General features: G+C 38.4%; 1 protein-coding gene across 1 annotated transcript; it reads left to right on the top strand.

Annotated features, from left to right (window-relative positions):
• Nucleotides 1-2,444: 2,444 nt before the first annotated feature.
• si:ch211-150g13.3 (transmembrane protein 178B) lies at nt 2,445-19,990 on the top strand. Its single transcript, XM_017703526.2, has 4 exons — nt 2,445-3,080; nt 15,987-16,100; nt 17,622-17,759; nt 18,820-19,990. Exons 1-4 carry the CDS (start codon nt 2,675-2,677, stop codon nt 19,068-19,070), a joined length of 909 nt encoding a protein of 302 aa, XP_017559015.1. The 5' UTR covers nt 2,445-2,674; the 3' UTR covers nt 19,071-19,990.
• Nucleotides 19,991-22,870: the final 2,880 nt, after the last annotated feature.

Here is a 22,870-nt window from a genome sequence, read left to right on the forward strand (position 1 = left end):
ATATGTACAGGTTTTGGCAACATATGCTGCCATCCAGATGACGTCTTTTTCAGGCCTCGATTATTTTAGCAAGACAATGACAAAGCCACATTCTGCACGTATTACAGCAGCATTGTTCTGTATTGAGAGTCCAGGTGCTAAACCGACCTGCCTGCAGTCCAGACTAGTCACCACTGATAACATTTGGAACATTATGAAATGAAAAATACATCAAAGGAAACCTGGAATTGATGAGCAGCTGAAATCCTGTATCAAACCAGAATGGAAAACATTTCCATTTCAAAACTACAGCAGCATCTCCTCAGTTCCCAAACACTTACAGAGTGCTGTTAAAGAAGAGGTGATGAAACACAGCGGTAAACAGGCGCCCACCCCAACTTTTTTGGAATGTGTTGTTGGCATTAAATTCAAAATGGGCAAATATTTTTCAAAAAACAATAAAAGCTTTCAGTTTCAACATTTTATATGCTGTCTTTGTAGTGTTTTCCTTTAAATCATATGGTTTACATGATTTGCACATCATTGCATCCTATTTTAATTTACATTCTGCACATTGTCCCAACTTTTTTGGAATTGGGGTTGTAATATAAAAGTATATGCAGTAATAAAACAAAACCTATTTAATATGTGTATGTAGTATATGACAGGAAAGAAGAAAAAACTTAATTATCAAATATATTTATGTGATTAAGAAGGGAAAAAAGGACATCTATATTGCATTTATACATATATAACAGTAAGTAAAAGAAAAAGTTGTAGAGTGGTGGTCACTCATGAATGACACTTGTACACATATCTTGCTGCAGTGGACACTGATGGACCCTCTCCTAATATAATTACTAATGTATCTTTATATTTAACATCCTGAAGGTATTTATCTGATTTTCAAATTGATTAAAATATTTATTTTACTAGACTCATATTTTGGGCAGTTTAGTAGGAAGTTCAGCTTTGTCTCTTCCTCTTCTGTCCTGTAGTGACCACACACTCTCTCCTCTCCTGCTAGCTAGGACTTTTTAAACCTGCCTCTCTCAATGGCCAGGCTGTGGTCACTGAGTCTGTGAGAATCTGTCTCTGCTTCATATCTTGGACAGCAACAAGATATTCAGCCAATCTGTATTCCTGTTTTAGAGCCAGAAAGCAGTTCAGTCTGTTTTGTGATTGAATTTGGGGTTTCCAATCTTCCAGGTAGGCATTCCTGCTTTATTTAATAATTTGGTTTACTCTGATTATTCATCTGCATTAGTTCATTCATTTCTGCTACTTTACTCCAGATCACTCTGCACTGTTCTGTTCTGTCTATGCAGTCTATTCTATTCTACTCAGCTATTCCATTTCATTCCTTTCCAATTCAATGCATTCCATACTGCCCTATTCTCTTCCACTCTGTTTGATTCAGTTTTGCTCTGCTGAACTACAATCTATTTACATAGAATGGAGCTGAAATTGACTATTACACTGACCAACAACTTCATCAAGTACATCTCCTTGTGTCCACACTCTTTGTCCAGTTTCAGACTGTAATCTGTTTTCCTGCATGCTTTGTTAGCCCATTTTTACTCTGATCTTCAATGCTCAGGACCCTCACAGAGCAGGTATTATTTGTGTGGTGGATCATTCTCTGCGCTGCAGTAACACTGACATGGCGGCATGTTTGCATGTATCGCACTGGTACGAGTGGATCAGACAGCGGTGTTGCTGGAGTTTTTAAACATCTCAGTGTCACTGCAGGACTGAGAATAGTCCACCAAGCAAAATATCCAGTCAAGAGTGTCCTGTGGGCAGCGTCCTGTGACCACTGATGACGGACTAGAGGATGGCCAATACAAACTGAACGACAGCAGATGAGCTGTCGTCTCTGACTTAACATCTACAAGGTGGACCAACGAGGTAAGCCTGTCTAATAGAGTGGACAGCGGGGGTGGAGACAGTGTTTAAAAACTCCAGCAGCAGTGCTGTCTCTGATCCACTCATACCAGCGCAACACACACTAACACACCACCGTGTCAGTGTCACTGCAGTGTTGAGACTGATCCCCCATGCAAATAATACCTGCTCTGTGGAGGTCCTCACCATTGAAGAACGTGGTAAAGGGGGGCTAGTAAAGTATACAGAGAAACAGACGGACTATAGTCTGTATTTGTAGAAGTACGAGGTGCTTTTATGGTAAATGGAGCTGGAAAATGGACAGTGTGAAGCGGCCGGTCAGTGTATATAGTGAGATTATAGGACACCACGGTCAGTGTTTAATCGACCACACTGTCAATATCATTTCATAATAAGCGTCAGTAATGTAATAAAAAGGGCCAGTAGCAGTGCATTAGTGGTGGTACTGTAGCCCAACAGGAGAGAAAGAGCATTACACCCTCCAACGGCTCTTCAGCACTGCTCTCCCATCTCTCTCTCTCTCTCTCTCTCTCTCTCTCTCTCTCTCTCTCTCTCTCTCTCTCTCTCTCTCTCTCTCTCTCTCTCTCTCTCCCGTCTCCGCTGTTTGTTTCTCAAACCCACAACGGATGGTGGTCGAGCATCAGCTCGCTCTGCGCTCGGACTCCGCCATGTCCGCGTGCGAGAGGCGCGAGAGCTTCTGAGCGTCACTCTCGCGCCCCTTTCCCCCCCTCCTGCTGCAGCCTGCGAAGAGCCCCGTCCGGGGTTATACCCCCCAACCGACGAGAAGATGGCCGCCATGAAGATGCTCACAGGCGCGGGGCTCTTCCTGGCGTTCTGCGCGCTCTGCTTGCTGGCCATGGCCATCTGCACCGACTACTGGTACGAGACGGACGCCCGGCGCCACCGGGAGCGCTGCAAGAACTACGCGAGCAAGCGCAACGACCCGGGCTTCATCTACATCTCCAGTCACAACCTGCCTCTCCGGATGCCTCCAGACGGCATCGGGACGCAGGACGCAGGGCCAGGCGCGCGAGCGATGCTGCTGCTGCCCCGAGAGAAGCGGCACCTCACGCCTGCAGCGTCGGCCATGGAATCTCACTGCAGCCGCCAGTTCAATTCAACCGTCTCCGGACTGTGGAGGAAGTGCCACCGCGAGGGCTTCGACCTGGAGACGGATGATCTCATATACAAAGGTGAGGTGTTTGTGTTTGGGCCGCACGGATCCACTCTTCAAATCAGAGGGTTCTTTGGAGCCAGGCCATAGCAGATCCCACTTAAAGGGGTCGGGTCAGCTTGAGGAACCTTTGAATGACGTGTTTTTGGTAGAGAAACATCCACTGAAAGGTTCTTTAAGGATTCAGAGGTGATTGCTCTGAAGAACCTCTTTTGACACCAAGAGTGTACAGGAGCCTGCAGCCAGAGATAGATGAAGAACCATACCCTAAATATTTACCCTCCGTTTATGTAAGAAGTTATATGTACCAGAACAGTCCCAGTTACTGTTATTTTTATATTCCTACCAGCCTTTAGAATTAAACAGGCTGTTTTTGTTACTGTGCCTTTAAGACTGGTTCCATATCCTAATTTTTATTGTATTTTTTTTCTGTTTCTTTTTTTTTTTTTGTTCTTAAGGCCCACTTTTGGCTTGTAAGAGGGTCTAAGTACCAAAACCGTCCCAATTACTGTTATATTTTACAGTAGTATTTTCCAGCCTCTAGAATTAAACAGGCTGTTTTTGTCACTGTGCCTTTAAGACTGATGTATGTAAATATGTTCATTTAAAAACAGTCCGACCTAAAACTCTCCTTATACCTACATTGTGAAATGCGTGTTCTGGACTGCTGTAGATGGATTGCTGAAAATGCATTAGTTTTAGAATAATAGTTCATTATTAGTTCACAGGTTGCAGCTTAGTTTCTTCACGTTCACTGTATGTGATGCACTGGGGAGTGAATGGTGCGTTTTGAAACTTTCACAGCGTTTACAAACCACATCAAACTCTTTTATTAAAAAAGAGAAAGGGAAAATTAGTTTTTCCATGATATGGGCCCTTTAAAGCTACACAGCAGGACCTGTGTCTTGGACATGTCCTGCACTTCTGCTTCTACAGCCTTTAAGCCTGTTTGAGTAGGCGTCTCACTCACCTCGCTAATTCATAGCCTAGCCCCAGTTTATCCCACATCTCAGTTAGCATAGAGTCCAACCTATAAGCTCTATTAACGTCATGTTTTATTCATGTGATATAAATACATAAATGTCTGGCAACACAGTCAGTGGCACAGTGCAGCACACTTTTAACCATGCCGCCGTCCTTGATTTTGAACCATCATGGGCAACTCTGCTCGCAATATCACTTCTTCGATCGTGCCGAGTGCTTGGCATCTGTTAGGAATCCATGAGATAATGAATTATAATGGGGTAATGGCTCACACGTCTCAAGAGAGGGAAGAGAAAGAAGAATGAAGAGTGAATAATTTATAAGCACACCAGGACACAAGGTGGCCACACAGGAAAATCACAATGCACCGACCTAGAGATGCTAAGGAAAGACCTTTCATTCCACAGTCCGTACAGTCCATGTATAGAAACTAAGCTGCAAGAACAGCCCATTTTGAATTCATTGTTTTTGTCACAAAAGTCTACACAATTACATAGATCTGCCTATTCTGCCTACAGTAGTTTAGCTCCTCCCAATTATACTGAAGTTAAAAGGAGTGTTTCTGTCTTTTTTCAATGAACCACAATACAGGGCAGCCAATCAGAACACAGCTCATATAGATATATCAGCCTTAAAGCCACAGTAACAAAAAGGCTGTTTAATTCTAGGGGATAAAGAGAGGTCAGAGATTGCCATGTGAAAATGAATGATGGATGGTTTTGGTATGCAAACATACATGGACCTCAGGTGAATAAACTACAAGGAAAATTGTAGGATGTTGGCACCTTAACAAGATGATAGATGGGAATATGCATATGTCTGTTTGAGTAGCTACAAAATATGGGCTATGATTTAAAATTTAAAAGAGTAAAATTACAGTGACACAATCGTTCAATTAAGACAGCAAATGTTACAAATACTAAAGATGAGTATTATGCAAGGAGAATGGTTTGTTGAGTTCTTTGCTCTAAAGAATGTCGTCTTAAATGGCCTATTTCAGATCATTTTAAGATGATTTTAATACAAAGATGCTTTTTGCAAAACTAGGCACTGTTCGGTTCTTACAGTATGTGATCAATATTTGGAAACAAAGCTGCAACAATCGCCCTGCTTTATTGTTTTTATGATGTCACTGACATATATCCACCTGTTCAATTTACAGCCTGCCCATTCATGTTGAAGTTATAAGCAGTGTTTCAACCTGAATGAGGCACAATGTAGGACATCCTGTCAGACCAGAGCTCATGTACATGCAATCATAGCCAGACATATTGCAATCCTTGCAGTTTTTCCAAAATGTTGAGACGCTGTGTAGAATGTAAATAAAAACAGAATGCAGTGATGTGCAAATCAGTTAAAACCTATTTTCAATTGAAAACAATACAAAGAACAAATAAATTCTGTTGTTTTGTGGAAAATATATACCCATTTTTAATTCGATGTCAGCAACACAGTTCAAGAAAGTTGGGACGGGGCATGTTTACCACTGTGTTGCATCACCATTAAAAAAAAAAAACTTTTTAAATTGAAATCCATTATTGCTTGATATATGATTTAAGCTGCTTAACAGTTCAGCATCTCCTTTGTGGTATTTTTCTTTTCATAATGTGCCAGATGTTTTCAGTGGGTGACACATCTGGACTGCAGGCAAGCCAGTTTAGCACCCAGATCCTTTTACTACAGAGCCATGCTGTTGTAATATGTGCAGAATGTGGTTTCCATCATCTTGCTGAAATAAGCAAGGCCTTCCCTGAAAAAGACGTCATCTGGATGGCAGCATTTGTTGCTGAACTTGTATATATCATTCAGCATTAATGGTGCATTGAAGTCACCCACACCATGTAACGCACCCATATACAGAATTAAGTCGAATGGTCCTTCTGTGTGTTTCTAGATTCTTTTTATATACGATTCCTTGTTTGCGTAGTACAGTTTTAACTTGCATTTGTGGATGCAGCAAAGAGCTAGTGGTTTTTAGAAGTGTCCCTGCAGTGATTTCCATAACAGAATCATGTTTGTTTTTAATGCAGTGCTTGTCATTTCTCTAGATTTTCAGAATATTTTAATGGTGTCATGTAGCAAAGATGACAAAATGTCTACGTTCTTTGCTATTTTATGTTGAGAAACGTTATTCTTGAATTGTTGCACTATTTGTCTCCAGTCTTTCACAGATTGGTGAACCCTTCACATCTTTACTTCTGAAAGACTCAGCCTCTCTGGGAAGGCTCTTTTTATAACAAATCATGTGACTGACCTGTTGCCAGTTATCCTTTTTAGCATTAAAAAGGTGTTTTTTTTTTTTTTTTTAGCATTAAACAATTTTACCAGCGTTGCGTTGCCTCTGTCCCAACCTTTTTGAAATATGTTGCTTTCATTAACGTCAAAATTGGCATATATTTTTCAAAAACAATACAATTTTCACACTTTCAACCTTTAATATATTGTCTTTATACTGTGTTCGATTCAATATAGGGTTTCAATTATTTGCATTATGTTTTATTTACATTTTGCACAGCATCCCAAGAATGAGCTTTGTATTTTTAGTGAAATAAAGAATTGTGGAAAGCTACTTTTGACATGTCAACAAGCAGTTATAAGAGTTAAGAATAAGAGTTATTTGGAAGAAAATTTCAGGTGCCAGTATTTCCAGCCATGACTGTATATCAGTCTTAAAGACACAAAAAGCAGTTGATTTAATTCTAAGGGATAAAGAAAGAATGGAAAATTGTGATGTAAAAATGACTTATAACATAAGTGGACCTCGAAGAAAAAATAAAATATAAGAAAACAGTTGAATATGGGACCTTTACATATGAAATGGCAGTCAACACAGCAAATATTTATAAGTTTTGCCATTTCATCTTCTCTTACATCCATGAATCCTTTCCTGTATCCATTTTTTAGTCCATGATATTTTAGACTAGACCTCTGCAGCAGATCCCTCCTATGCTGGCTTTCAGGCTGCATGTTGCACACTTGACAGTATCTTCATCAATAATTTGTTCATTGGGTTTCCCTGGTGCCCCTAAGTGGCTGTATAGATGCCATAAATGATGAAGCTATGACAAAGCGTGCTACCCGGTCAGTCTGAGGAGCAGCCAGAAGCCAGTATTATATTTATTTCTGATTTATGGCTCAACATATGTCTGTCTTTCTTACTTAAGCCATGGCTTCCTGTTTTTGTTGCTCCTGGTGACTAATCCTAGAGGCTTATTTTGAACAGATTAAACGATAACCATTGTTATCTGATTAGAGCGTTTAAACATGTAGGATAAGACTTACACTGATGCTGTTGATCTTCATGTTTATGGGTAAAACACATGGTGGTCTTTAGGGTTGAGGACAAAGTTTCTGTCTAAAATTGTTTTGTTTGTTGTTAAAATAACAAGCATGCAGAGTTGAGAATGTATGATGGAGATGAGGCTTCACTCATACTGCACCTAGCCCGCGATTTTTCTTCAGTAAGTTTTGCTTTGCGAGAAAGCTTTCCACTCTTAGTGAAGTAGTATATGTAATAAGTTTGAACATGACAACAATGATGAACAACAAAATAAAGTACGGTTTGCCAGCATTGCCGGCAAATTCTGAGTTAAAAAAGAAATTCCACTGATTTTTTTTTGACACTTGACACTCTATAGTTAAGTCATTAAGGTTTAAACAAAGGCATTCAAAGAGGATAGGAAGTGGGATAGGAAATGTGCTATTTTGAGTCAGAAATGTTTACAGTGGTGGTGATAGGAACCAGACAGGCATCCATGCCTCTAAAAGTGTACTTGGTGAAAATTTAAATTTTCATTATGTTTTTATGGCTGTCAGAACAAAACCTTGTATCTCCAAAATGATAACTTTACAGGAGAGGGAAAAATATACTATACTTTTAATGTAAGTCAATGGAACCAGACTTTTTGTCCAAGTAATTTTGGGCCGTTTCTTTTGGTTCATTCATCATGAAATTTACACATAGCATAAACGGCAACAGGCACTTTTTTCCATATATATATATATGCATATGAGAGAGAGAGACAGAGTCATGCAGGGCAATGTGTGGTGTTTGTTTTTGGAGTGATGCTTTACAGTACATGATTATTCAAAGAATCATATTTATAAATGAAATTAAAGAGCCTCCACATAATTTATAGGTGTTCTATCAGTGAAGTTTTTCTTCCTATAACTGTACATCCAAGCACAAAAAAACCAAAAAAACATTTGGCAACCTTTATTTTTAACAGTGGACTTGTTTGTTTATGAGTATTATCCATGGCATATGGTCAGGTGACATTAAATCTTAGTAGGCGTACCATATTTGGGATGCTCTAGAAATGACTCATTATCTGTTATTTTCTTTGAAGCCAAAGAACAGACTACAGCCTACTAAACGTGTTTTGAAAAGAAAGAAGATTATTGATTAGATGTGCCATTTATCACTGCCCTTATCCAGTGATGCGGATCAATACTGAGATTATTTTCACATGAGGTGAAACACAGCTCAATCGCTGCATGGACCACTGTTTGTGATGTGAATTTTACTGATATAAGTTCTTTATAAATGTTAAACTTTGGTTCTATATTCCCTGCATATTAGCCTCTAGGTTCAGAGGTCACTAATAGGCGGACCACAGTCCGAGTCCGGACCCAGATGCGGACCCAGACCCTACATCTGATAAACTATGGAGAATTACTTAATTTTGACCGAGTGGTCCTATTTTAATCAGCGTAACATTTCTAGCCTGTACAGTACAGCTTTGGCGGCCCAGGAGACTCACAGACTAATTGAATGAGTTATAAAAATCACACGTGATGCTACTCAGCCAATCAGATCTGTGCATTACGTTGCGCACTGAGACTCAAGTGAGTGGCACATACACAGGGGAGGGACAACATGAGACATAGCAGTTGGAGAAGAAAGTGAGCCAGATTATTTTACATGGTGTGCTCTAAAAGAGAACATTCACAATAAATATTGTTGAAATATGACTGAATTGTCCTTTCTTTCATTTGACATTCAGTTGTTGACTGTATAAGATGTTAAGTTTGATATAACTACTACTTCAGTTTGCAGTATATGGCACTGAATCATACTGACGTTAAACATTATGATGTTCCAGACCTTTGCTTGAGGACATTTTCTTTGACTGGACCTTATTGAATTTTAATTAAAGACCTCTGCTCTAGGTTGTAGCATGGTATATATTAGCCATAGTGTAAACGAACATGCTAGAGAATTTGGTAACATTTATATTGCATTGTCTATTTTTACAGATCACTTGTAAGTGATGAAGGAATTATGCATATTATTAATGTCATTTTAAGTCTTTTTGTATAGTAGTGTCTTATATCTTTATAGTAGAACCTGCAGCGGCCGGAAGATTTTCTTCCATGGCCTGCCCCTTTTTCATTTTGCTTCTTCTCATTTTTGCTTGTTTGATGATGAGGATTCACCCTCTCTCATAATAAATAGGATCCTCTATTTCAAAATTTTGGGTTCTCAAACTTCTGACAACACCAAATTTATAACCAGCAGACACTGATTTTTCTCCTTTCTGCATCTTCCAACCGCTTCAATGTAAAAACATGAATGGCACTCTCTAAAGCCAATGTTTGTTTTTTCCATTTTGGGATACTGTAGAAACATAAGGGCGCAACATGGCAGCCTCTGTCGGAAGAGGGCTCATTGTAAACAAACCAAAACACAACAATTCGATTTACAGGTGATTATACGCTAATGAAGGCATGGTTTTATATATTATATTCCATTTCTGCTAATAGATCTCCCTAGATCTTAAACACTGCACTGTTCCGAATGACTTGCAGTGAAATGTCGTTGCATTACTGAACACTAAGGTGCCATATATTACATATTTCTTGTATTTTATTATTTACTTGTACCATTTGTGTGGTTTTGCGTAACAAAAATAGTTATTCATAATTCATTATTCACTATATTCATTATTTTTTTTTCACCCTCTCTTTATCCCTTTTTAAATAGGCTGTTTTTCTACTGGGCCTTTAAGATTGACATATGTAAATGACCTATGTTCTGATTGGCTGCTTTGCATTATTCCTCATTTAAAAAGCAGTCTGCTAGTGGAAGAAACTTCAATGTGAATAGGCAGGGCTAAACTGCTATACACTGAATAGTGGACATATGTAATTTTGTGACATCACAAAAACAGCAATATCAAAACAGGCCATTTTTACAACTTTTGTTTTTGTGTATGGACTGCATGGACTGGTGCAACTTTAAAGTTTGTTTTAAATTAAAACGTTTGTTGTATGTAAATATTGTAAAGTTAACTGTATTATTATTGAAGCTAAAAGTTTTGTTACAGCAGTAACGATACATACGGTGGCAATCATTTACTTCCTGCCTCTTGTAACCTAATCCTTGCACCTGTTTTTCTAGTGAACTACACCCCCAACCAATCCTTGACCCTGACCTATTCCTAATGCAAGAGAATCTGGAGACCAGAAACCTCCTTTAGTTCAAACTTTATCTGCATATGTGCTGTGTTTGCCCTTTGTACGTCTGCTGATGATGCACTTCCACACACAATCAAACAAGCAGCTACAGCCAAACAAAACAACTCAGCACGAACGGAGCGGGCTATTATCTTCCACAGCAGGTTCTGGCCATACGCTCCCACTGATAGGAAAGCAAAATTCTGCTTTAGAGCTGATAGTCTTGGCCTTGGGTGACTGAGAATAAACCTGATGTCTGTTCAGAGCCTGTGTTCATAAGGCATTTCAGGGTAGAAGTGCTGATCTCCAATCTGGTTTTGTGACTAAAATGATTTTAAATGTGTGAATAAGCTGATCCTGAATCAGCACTCATAGCTAGAAACTTGCATAAGAACTTTCATTCCCATTATAGCTGTGAGAGATGGAGTGTGAATGTTTTTTTTCTCTCTTTTCTTTGAATCTTTAGCATTGTTCACCTTCCTCTAAGTGGCTATGCATAATTCAGGGTTCGCTTCTTTGCTGGGTGTTGTCGGCAGTAATGCATAAGTAACTTAAAAAGCATGAAGTTCAATAGCTATATGAGGAGAAAACTGTAGGCAGGGGCTTTTTTAAAAAGTTTCATTAATTTTATAAATTCTGAGTTATTCTGAGCTGCCATTTTATGTACAGAGGAGGAGACCACCTGACATATTTCGATTTTTGAGAAATATGTTTGTGCAAAATGAGTAGTTTTTAAACAAATACACATCTCTGCCACAAATGAAATGTAAACTTGGTTTTCCGTTCCTACTGTTTGTAAACAATTCAGGCAAAAGTGCTATTGTGCGTTTGTTGCTTACCACATCAGCAGGGTTAACTCTAACAGACCAGCCTCTGTAACAGTCTAGGAAACACACCCTTTTCATAAAGAAACGAAAATATGGATATGTATGGGTTGAACAAATTGCACTGTTGCCCTACAGATTATTAACCCCAGAAATACTGGCATTCGCATCATGTCAGCTCACCATGGAAAGTTATGTCATTACATCTTTGTCATAGTTGCCAAGATTGAAATTAAAGGATACGTCCAGAATTCTTGGAGAACACTAGAAACACAACAATGCAGGAGTCCAGAATGAACAAAGGATATAAATTCTTTAAGGAAGAATTCCTTCATGGCTATTGGACTATAATGCCAGCTAACATTGACAGAGTGATAAAACAGTGGATATGTGTAAAATAACTACAGACAAAAACTAGATTAGCCATGTTATCTGGACATGTTGAAACAACTTGTTAAAGTAAAACTTGCTGACAAATAAACATGCACAAGTCCTGGCAGGGAGGCAAGCCTTGTAGTCACAATCTATAGCGAAAAGAACGAACCCCGACAGCAAGGCAGAACAGTCCTATAATGCAGTGCAACGAAACATTGATTCATAAGCCCGTTTGATAAAAGCGCTCTTCTTGCAGTACACTTCTGGGTTTGAACCAGATGAGCTTTCCAACCTGAATACATAACAATAAATGCATCAAAATAAATAGGACTAATGTTAAACAGTGGTGTTTTTTTAGTAGTAGAACAGGCAATATCTGCACAATAATGTAATATTTAATCTACATTTTTAATAAATCTTTAAATAAGCAGTTTGCAAAAAATGTCTAGAATTCATATGAAGGGCACGTGGGCTGCTTTTATTGTTTACTTTGGGTGGCTGATATTTAACACAGTGTTATAACTAACCCCAATGGGTGGAGGCTGTACTTTGCCTGGCTAGCTCTCACTATAAGCTGGTTACTGCTTCAAATAATAATAATGATATTAAAAAATATATATAATAATATATATATAATAATAAAATAATGCTTCAAAATAGTATACTATTACTAGCACCACGATTAAAATAATTCAGTTGACAGAGCTTAGTATGGAAAATGGAAAAAAGCTGGTGGGAAAAGGGTTATTTTCATGGTTCAGAGCCTCATGATGAATTTCTTCATGAATGTGATTGCTAGAAAAATGAATGGATGACTTTACACATATAATACGAGAAGATTACCGAAACCATTTCAACTGCATTAAAAATCTGTTACATCAACATTGGATTTCTCTCCACTTGACCTTGTACTTACATTCATTTGTAATCAGATGTACCCTACCATAAAGGTGTATTTTGTAGGTTTACAATTATTACATGAATACTCTTAAAATTAAAATACCAAAAAGGGTTGTTTGGTGCATGGTATATAAGAACCACTTGCTTTTGGTTCCCTAAAGAACGTCTCAGCAGATGTTTTTTTTCTAAGGAGATGTGCAAGGACCTCTGCATAATGTAATGGTTCGAAACCAAATAAGAATTTTTCTTACCCCGAATTGTGTAGGAAACTGTGTTTAAGAGTGTGGCCCATCTGTTTGTCAGGACCCCTGTACCTCATTGTAAACATTGTATACACATACTGGCTGTTTTATTAGACACACCTTCCTTGTTCATCCACCTTGTAGGTGGACAGTTAGAGTTAGAGACAGTTATATTTCATCTTTTTCCATTCACAGTTTGAGACAGTCATCCTCTAGCCTAGGGGAATCCAACTCCAGTCCAGGATTGAGTGTGTTGATGCCACTGCTGGGTTGAGAATGGTGGTCCCTCTCCATTGGTGGGTGGGGAGAGGGTGGTTATGTGCTTACTGGTTGAGTCCTGCTCTGTGATTGACTATTGAAACCCTGCAGGCTGTTCAAATCCAGCTGATTGACTTTCTGAATCCTGTCCTCTGATTGGGTGGTTGAGTTATGCAATCTAATTGGCCCAGATTGGCTATCAGAATCTGATTCTCTGAACTGGACAGTTCTCAGTACAGCAGTGACACTGAGGTGTGTATAAATCCAAGTAACACTTCTTCTGTTGATGCACACTTAGTGCTAGTACATACTCATGTGCTGCTACCAAGTTGGTGTCACTATTGTGCACTATTAAATCCATACAAAGTAAAGCTGTAACGTTTTACAAAATTCATAATTTGGTGCGATATGAGACAGAGGTGTCTCGATTTGTTACAGAAAAAATAAGGAGTGCATAAAAATCTGCCTTATGTTAATGTGTTAATGTTTCCATTTTCAGTTTACTGGAACAGCATTATAAAAGTGCAATAACTTATACAAATGTGCTAGTCACGAGCTAATATGATAACCCTGAAGTTAATGCACTGTAAGTGTGCTTTTCCTCCTTGCTCTCGATTTCAAGGTAATATTTTCTGAGTTTTTCCTCATTGTAGGTTTAATTATACAGTTTTTATTATACGTTATGATTTCTGCAATATAAACAGCATTAGATTAAGTACTAGCTCTAGTTTGAATGTATTATTTGAGACTTGTGCCTGTTGAATTGAGAGACTCTTATTGGATGATATAATACATTTTAGTAACATAAAGTGCACTTATATGTGGGCATACCTGATAAAATGGCCAGTAATTGTAGCATGGTGGGTATATCTAATAAATGTTGACTCAGTTTTCAGGTATATCAGCTGATGAGCCAGTGCAGTGATTCTCATGACAGCTGATTTGCTCCAATGTCTGCAGTTGCTGTTAATGAACTAAATGTTTCAGAAGTTTAATAATTAAACAAGTAGTCTGTAGAGGATGTGTATTCTACTGATTGATTTAATGTCATGCAGAGTTGACTCATGGTTGAGATGTGCTTCCTGTAATATTTCATGGTGGCTAATTGGTGTGATTTTCTCACCTGCTTGCTTTAGCTTAATTAGAGGCTGATCAGGAAGAATGACACTTGGTTCTGATCCTCTGTGTCACAGCTGGCTGTCTGACTCTGACTCTGACTCTGACTCTGACTCTGACTCTCTCTCTCTCTCTCTCTCTCTCTCTCTCTCTCTCTCTCTCTCTCTCTCTCTCTCTCAATGCACATGCTCACATTTACCATACAGACAGACAGCCTTGCGCGTGTCATTCAGGATATTTAAGATGACTCATAGACTCCTCAGAAGCGGATTTCATGTAACTTTGTTACTGGTGGCTGTGTGTTCTGCTCTCCAGGATCTTCCCTCGTCTGCTTGGTAACAGAGGTGAAGCGAGAGGCCAAGCAAACAAAGCATTTACTTTAGGCCTGAAGCCAAAGCAGTGAATATTATACAAAGTAGTGGATGAGATTAAAAGGAAATTGACTGTTCTGTAAAATATCTGATAAGAATGACTTTTTGTATTAATGACTTAATGTATTAATAAAAATGCTGCAACCATTAATTGCAGTTTTAAGAGTAGCTATGCTAGTTCTTCTTAGTCTTCTCTGCAGTCTGTTTGGTTACTTAAATCCAACCCTTTGATTATCTTGTTGATTCTTGCTCTCAGATTGGCTATTGGAATCGTGTAATCTGATTGGCTAGTTGAATCCTGCAATCTGAATGACTGGTTGAACCAGTTGAAACTGGTTGCTGTACTGTTTTACTTTTGGAATCCTGCACTCTGATAAGCCCTGTGAATCATATATTCTGATTGGCTTGTTAAATTCTGCAAATAAGATCTAATTGGATCTTATTTGATCTAACTGGATCTTATCCAATGCTCTGTACTGGCCACTTGGAAAGCATGTTTTGATACTGGCATTTGATACTGGCATCCACCCAAGAGGATCTCATTAAGCCTCTCCATCATCGGAAATTACTTGCGTTCTAAAGTGGTCACTATCCATAGACTTAAAATTGACGAAAGCTGCTTTTATATGCTACTTGTTTCTGGTCTAAATGAGTGGAGAATTATTTAGTGATAATATGTCAAAAGTCATCTTCAGTCAGAATCACAGTCAGCAGAATATTCTTGTGCTTCTTGCACTGCTGTGAAGTGCTGGTTTGAGTTCAGCAAACATATATTCCATACATTAAGTCATGTTGCTCACACTGACAGATGTTGAAGGTGACATAGAATGCATTTATTCAGTATTTTAAATTATTCTTTGATATTTCCATAGATGTATGTAAATTTTGGGGAAATAGATATTAAAGAGTCAAGACTAATGTATTAGGATTTTGTAATTTGCCCATTTTACTGCCCTCTTTTGCAAATGTGGGCTTTTCATTTAAAGGAAAAAAAACAGTGTTTGAAGTTGTATGTCAGTTTTTGTCAGCTTTTCACTTCACTGAACTTTATATTGCTAGAAGTCACTATCTGGTATGATTTCTGGCGCTCAAGACATTTTTGACATGGCTGAGGAGTCAGTGGAATGTGGAGGCTTGTACAATCAGACTTTTACAGATTTTTACAGCTTGTGTACATTAATTACACAGTTTCATTCTGGACTGTAGCACATATGTTTGCATCTTTATGTTTAACAGTGTTATAGAGTGTCTAACAATGTTTTTATCATACTTTTTTTATTTTTAATGAATTAAAATCGACATTAAGTGTTTCCTGCCTCAGTGTAATGGTTGACTCTCCATAGAATAGCTGTTTTCAAAGCTCATATGAACTATTGTTCTGTGTTGGTTACATTAGGTGTGATTCAGAGATGTACTCCAGTGAAGTACCACTACACTTCATCCATCCTCCCCCGAAACCTGCCCGTCAACATCACTAAGACCATCCGGCAGGATGAGTGGCATGCCCTTCGTAAGTCTTAAACAAACCCCTCTGTGATCTCTAATGGTCCTGTCTAAACTATTTACATGGTCGGAACTTCAAATCAGATTATGACACATGGAAAGCATTTATATAATGTATGAATGAGTTCATAGCACATTACCATTTAAGTCTGCTTTATAAAGGCAGCATTTACTGTTCATCATATATTATTCTTTTGCTGTTCACATGAGAAAAGCAGATGTAGCTTACATGGTTTACATTTACTTTGCTGGGGAAAAAAAGTAAAACATTAAATGTACTCAATTCAAATAAATGTATACTTGGTTTCCTCATGAATAAAATACAGACAAAATTGTTGAAAGTAAGTGAACTGAAGGGGAAAACTGTGTTGATATATTTTATTGATGTGAAAATAATGTACATCTTTGAATCGAGTAGATTCACTGCATTAATTTGTTCAGTGTGTCCAGATGTGCACAGTAGATATGGACTTATGCGGGCTTCACACAGATTGGGTGCACGTTGTGAGTTGTGAACTTTGTATGCAACATGACAGTTAAACAAAGCAATTCAAAAACAAAATTGCTAGTGTTAGGCAAAACAGCAGCTCATATTTTGGGATGCACTGTATTTTTCTGACTATGAATGACAGATGACTATAAAGTCATCTTCATATATATTTTTGCTATATCCATATATCTGTGTTTTATCTATGTTTTTGTTTTACTTAATGTTTGAGCTGTTTTTTACATGTTCTGTATAAGTTAAGCTTTTGAAAATGAATGTTTAAGTAGCCATTATGGCTCTACAGGTTAATCAGGACCACATCTCGGGCTCCTCTTCTGGACTACATTTCTTTCTTGTGACTAGTGAGCTCTGTGTCAAATTAGTGGGGTTGAAAAAGGACACAATGAATCTGGGTATGTGGCTCACGATAACAGACTAAAGAAGAATAAGTGGTGGCACAAGCAGACGCTTCAGCAGCTGTTATGTTTGTTCTGTGAAGCTAGTGAAGTTCAGATGTTGGAAACTATTACAGCTGAGTTCCTAGATGCTATACAGTAAGTAACTCCGGTGCAGTTTATTTTCATGTAGGTTTTAAGCAGCCAAAGTTGCCTGACGGTTTCACAATGTAAACCCAGCCTATATTTTTAAAAAGATGGTTCCCCAAGTGTTCTTTAGTAAGGGTTCTTTGCATGGTGAAATGGTTCTTTAGATTGATGGAGAATGTGTTGTATATGTTTATGTGTATGGCTTTATATAGAACCTTTTTGAAACTGCTTCTATATAACATGAAAAAGGGTTCTTCTATTTTTACTTTGTCAAGCTTATAACAATAGAAGAACCTTTTCTGGTACTATCTATATAGAACCACTGTCTTTGTTTAAGAACCCTTGAAGCATCGTTTTAGTAGTGTAGAGTTCTATAAATTTATAATATCATCAGAATGATTCATAACCTACAATGATCACTGAGTCATCGTACATGTGATGCCTTGGCTGGCCAAGATTTAGCAGTGATTACAGCGAGTTCTGCTGGTATGTGTAGATCTGCGGAGGATGACCGCAGGCTTTGTTGGCATGGCCGTCTCCATCATCCTCTTCGGATGGATCATCGGGGTGCTGGGCTGCTGCCAGCAACATGATCTCATGCAGTATGTAGCTGGACTGCTCTTCCTTATGGGAGGTAAGTGTGAGCTCATGTGAGTGTGTGAGAGATAAAGAGGAGACAGAATTATGTATGATAGGTTTGCCTGAAGAAGGGAGATGATGCTAAATGTGGAGTTTATGTATTTACTGCAGTATTAGATTAAGAGAATGCTGCTGAAAACATTATATTAATCTTACACCGCAATAATACATAATTAAATTAGATATCACTGTGCTCTAATCAAAAATCAGGTCTGTGCTTGTGTCGCCACCTAGTGTTGACTTTATATAACTATGTGTTGTTTGGCCATCTTATCATCTGAAGATTTTTTGTGACTGTAATGAATTTTTCTGAATGCTTTTAACTACCATGACCTCATGTTATTTTTTAATTTTAGTTTTAAATAGGGCAATAAGATATAGATAAATAAAATAAATAAAATAACTCTATATATATATATATATATATATATATATATATATATATATATAGATAGATAGATAGATAGATATAGATAAAATATGACTTCTCAGGTTACGCCCCTTAAGTCAAGTAAACAGCAAAAACTCATAGTTACATAATATATAATAATAATAATACTAGTTAAATAATATATAATAGTATGTAACATTGTGTCCAGTATTGTTTGTAGTTTTGGATTCTGTTAATTGCTACAGCTTTTGTCAGTTGCACTCTGATTGGCTATTCACAAGTTCACATGTATTTGCTTTCATACACTCATTTCTTTTTCCAGTATCTTTCAGCAATAATGAAATACTCTTTAGTATATTTTCAATACCAAGGTAATATTCACAACTGTTTTTTTGTTTACTAATAATATGATGGGAAATTTCATACGTTCCTTTCTATATCATCACTGTCATATCTTTTATAGATGTCATATTTATTCTTCTTCTCCAACAGCTGTCCTTTAGATTGTATGGACATGACAAATCTGCCCACAGAAATAGTCTAAAATTACATGGAATATAATACTGTTACATTAGGTAGATTAAAAGTTAAGAGTTTTTTTTTGTCCCGTCATCAACAGTATCTATCTACTATGATTATACTTTGGTCCTTCTTCCTCTTTTAGGAACCTGCTGTATAATCTCTCTGTGTACGTGCGTGGCGGGCATCAACTTTGAGCTGTCACGGTACCCTCGCTACCTTTACGGCCTGCCTGAAGACATCAGCCACGGCTACGGCTGGTCAATGTTCTGCGCCTGGGGTGGCCTGGGCCTCACCCTTTTGGCTGGCTTCCTGTGCACATTAGCGCCCTCTCTAAGCAGCACCTCAGCCCGCACTACTGTCCACAAGCCGCGGCATGAGAATGGGACTGTGTGAATGAGAGGTGACTGCCGGACCCTCCTTTCCTCCAACATCTTCACAGTGTCTGTGGAACTGTCCACAGCTGGACTTTTAATATCACCATTCTGTTCTGCATTCACACCACTCGTCAGTGTTGAGATAAGAGGTGTGTTTTAAGGCCCTTTGCTGCAGTTGGCCAGATAAAACAATATTCAGCTCCATTTGAATGATGGACAGGACGACCATGGCCATTCCTCCACTCATGAAGAAGACCAAACATGTAGCCAACCCAAATTCAGCATAGAAAATGTAGACAAGCCACAAACACATACACCATGCAGACCAAACTTCGTCTACCATCCTGTTCGTCACACTTTGGGGCTGCACTGAGCTCTTCACAGCAGCGTTTTTTCTCTTGTCTTGCTCACTCACTCAAGAACTGGCCTGGAGGCGACTGTTTCTTTCTCTTTCATCTTAAAATGGTGCTCTCTTTTCACACTATCACATCTGCACACAGACACAATCTCTCTGCGAAATCTGACACTGAGGAACAAACAAGCAGGGGCAAACTCCCAGCCAGAAGCCATGTATTCTTTCCTCTCAGTGGTTTGTACTGCCTTTTTTGCATCTGAAAGACATTTAGGGCCCTGACACACCAAGCCAACTGTTGGCCATCAGTAAATGTTGTGGCGAAGTGTCGCCCATAGTTTCTGTGATGTGTCCCACAGTGGTGGCTCTAGTCAGCTCTTGTCAGTACTGTTTGGCCAAATGAGCATGTTAGTGAGCAGCTGTGAGTGAGCAGCACACGAGAAGAGAAATGAAACAAAACAGAACAAGCAAGCGGCATCTCAAAACTGCACACATGGAGAACAGCCCAAGTTTTGAACACCAGTGCAATAGTGTATCACTATTTTTGCTAATATCCAAAATTGTAAACAAACATGAGAAAAAAAATGTTAGCATTAGCAGACATCAGATTGTAATGAGATAATTAGTTAAAAAGGGAAAAGGGAGTGAAAGGAAAAGCTGGCCTTTTGGTGTTTCTCTTTAGCCTTTAGCCCAGCTTGGAGACTAGCTGGCTTTCTGTGCACACTGCCAACAGCGCCACTCTGCTAGCTGCTTCAGGCAATGCTGCGGCCTCGAGCTAGAAGCTGAGAGGCTCCACAGCTAAAACTGATAGCATGGGCTTATAATAGTTACGCTCGTAAGTGACAGCTTGAGTGTAAGAGACACATTTAAAAGACAAATAATTAGAGAAATTCAGAATTAAAACAATATATAGCATGATTTTTGCTGGGCTTAGAGAATGCACTTTCCTTTATCATGTTGGGGTTAGAAAGCAATATTGACATCTGTCTTTTGTATTTTTCACTTCTTTTGTTTTTACTGTTTTGCCCAATAAACTATTTTGGGTTTTAGTCAGGTGTAACATATGGTTCTTGTTCAAAGTAGAGGGACATCCCAGAATAATATGCCATTGTTAATCTTAAAAACAGATTTACTTTAGCATCCAAAATGCTTTTATTTGGAAAAAATGTATACATACATATTTCACTATAGTATATACCAAAACTATCAGACATTTTATAAAATTATACTTTTAATTCCAATTTCTATTTTATTGCCAGTGCTACCTTCTGGGTTTGGCTTAAACACAGACATTAATTATCAGATTTTTTACTTTGTATACTGAACTTTTACAGTTTCACAGACTCCTGCTACAAAGAGCTGTTCGTTTTCACTTTCATTAAGTATGTACATTTCGGCAGTCTGCTGTAGTCTTTGTGGTGTGCAGTTTTTCACAGATGAGAAGCAATAGTGTGCTAACGAATGCGATTGTCAGTCGGCCTTTGTTGGCGCTAGTTCCTCATGGTCAGCTTGGTGTGTCTGGACCCTTAAAAGCCCAATCAGGACTTGTTTAAACACCTCTCAGGCCTCAGTCTTCATTACCTTGTAGCACTGTTTTTGTTTGTAACAAAGGCCTCTGTTGCGCCAGTACAAAAACCCGCCTGCCACAGCAAATCCTGATTGGAGCTTTGACAGCAAAAACACAACAGTGGTTATCACCGAGCTGAAGGATGTGGACGAGGAACTGAAAAGAGGGCGACTTAAGCTTGAGAACTTTGACGAAGATGAGCACACCCTCCATCAGAGCAGAGCAGAAAAAGGGATAAGCAGAATGGAGAGATAAAAGAAACGTCAACCCTACAGCTTTGAGGAGCAAACTTTCTGGGGCCTCTATGAGTCTGTATGTATAAATCCATTTTTTTGTGTTTAGATTTCAGGACTCTGTTTATACGAAATGGTGCTGGATTAAGAATGAAGCCTCTTTTTGTTCTCCTTGTTAAGACGATGACAGTGGGCAACCATAGTCTCCAGTGTTTTGAGGAATTAGTCATAATTCAGTCCATGTTGGCACACGGTATGAATAATTGAGCTGACTTACTTTTGCAGCGATGTTTGTAAAAAGCCTTTCTGAGCATCATTTGTTGTAGAGATGAATTCCTGTTGTGAGCTCATGACAGAAATCCTATTATTTATGACAGCTGAAAAGAGAAAACACACTTTAAACTTTAGATTTGCATTGCATAGAGGGCTTTGAAGTCTTCAGTACTGAAGCACAGCGGGGAATCCAACTTTTGCACAATGTCAATTTGAATCGCACATGATCACAAATGATCACATCGAATGCCACTTAGTTATTGGATAGTGTATAGAAACGTGTGTTCTGTCTGGTGTAGTGAGGGTACATATTGTATATTGGCATGTAATGTACTGTAATGTTTACATAACCCAGACTTCCCTTCAGCCACAGCTGTTCCTGTGAGCTGTTAAACCTCTGTAATGAGTGGATACAGGCTCAGGGAGCTTGGCTGTCTTCTCGAGTCAGAACATCCCAATAAGATACAAAGGCTTAGTAATGTTTTTATCTAAAGTGAAAGCACCAACTCACTCTTACTGTCAGTGCAAACATAAAGGGTAATGACTCTAGTCGAGTTCTGTAGTGAATATGGATATAGTGTGTGAAAAAGCACAGTTGTTTTAAATCAACTAATGATGCCTCAAAAGTGCTTACCAAATGAACAGAGATCACAGAGACTTTCAAATCCTGATCCAGGATCACATTAGTATTATTTATTCAGAACCAAGGATGAAGGTAAGGTCACAGCTGCTGTATGTTGGGTAAGAAGTTATAAGTATAAATGGTGTTATGTGCGGATTGCTCTGTTTTCCAGAGATAAAGGAATGAAGTTGTTTCTCTCCAAGTTTGTTCGTGTTATTATCACGAGATAACAATGTTGTTTTCCCCAGATGATGATATAATTTAGTTGAAATCTCACAGTGTTTTAATTTTTGTTGTGATAACGTGATCCTTTTCATGAGCTCTCAAGATTAAACACTGTTTTCGAAGAACAACGCATATTAAGATCACACCAACATCCCGTAAGCCTACTGATAGGATGCTCTAACTTAGCGTAAGCCTTTTTGAAGCATACTTTTATGCTGTCTCTGTCCTAAATTTGTCTTGAGTGAACTGTTAGACATTATGTGACTGTCTCTTGTTATCTTGAGAGAACATAATTTTTTTCAAGGTATCAAATTAATGATGCCTTTATCTTGAGAAAGCAGTTTTGTCATTTCAGGTGGTTCTGCTGGACCACCAATGGCTACAGTGTTTGTTACAGAAGTGTCTACAGTATAAAATATTAAAACAAATCAGGGGACAGCAGTGATTCATCCTTTGTGCTATCAGCATTTCTTGCTAATAACAAGGCAGAATAAGCTGTCTTCTTGTGGTTTCCTGTAATAGTTTGTTTTTTAATTGTAACATTCAG

This window comes from Pygocentrus nattereri, chromosome 25, assembly GCF_015220715.1.
Source record: "Pygocentrus nattereri isolate fPygNat1 chromosome 25, fPygNat1.pri, whole genome shotgun sequence".
NCBI classification, from domain to species: domain Eukaryota; kingdom Metazoa; phylum Chordata; class Actinopteri; order Characiformes; family Serrasalmidae; genus Pygocentrus; species Pygocentrus nattereri.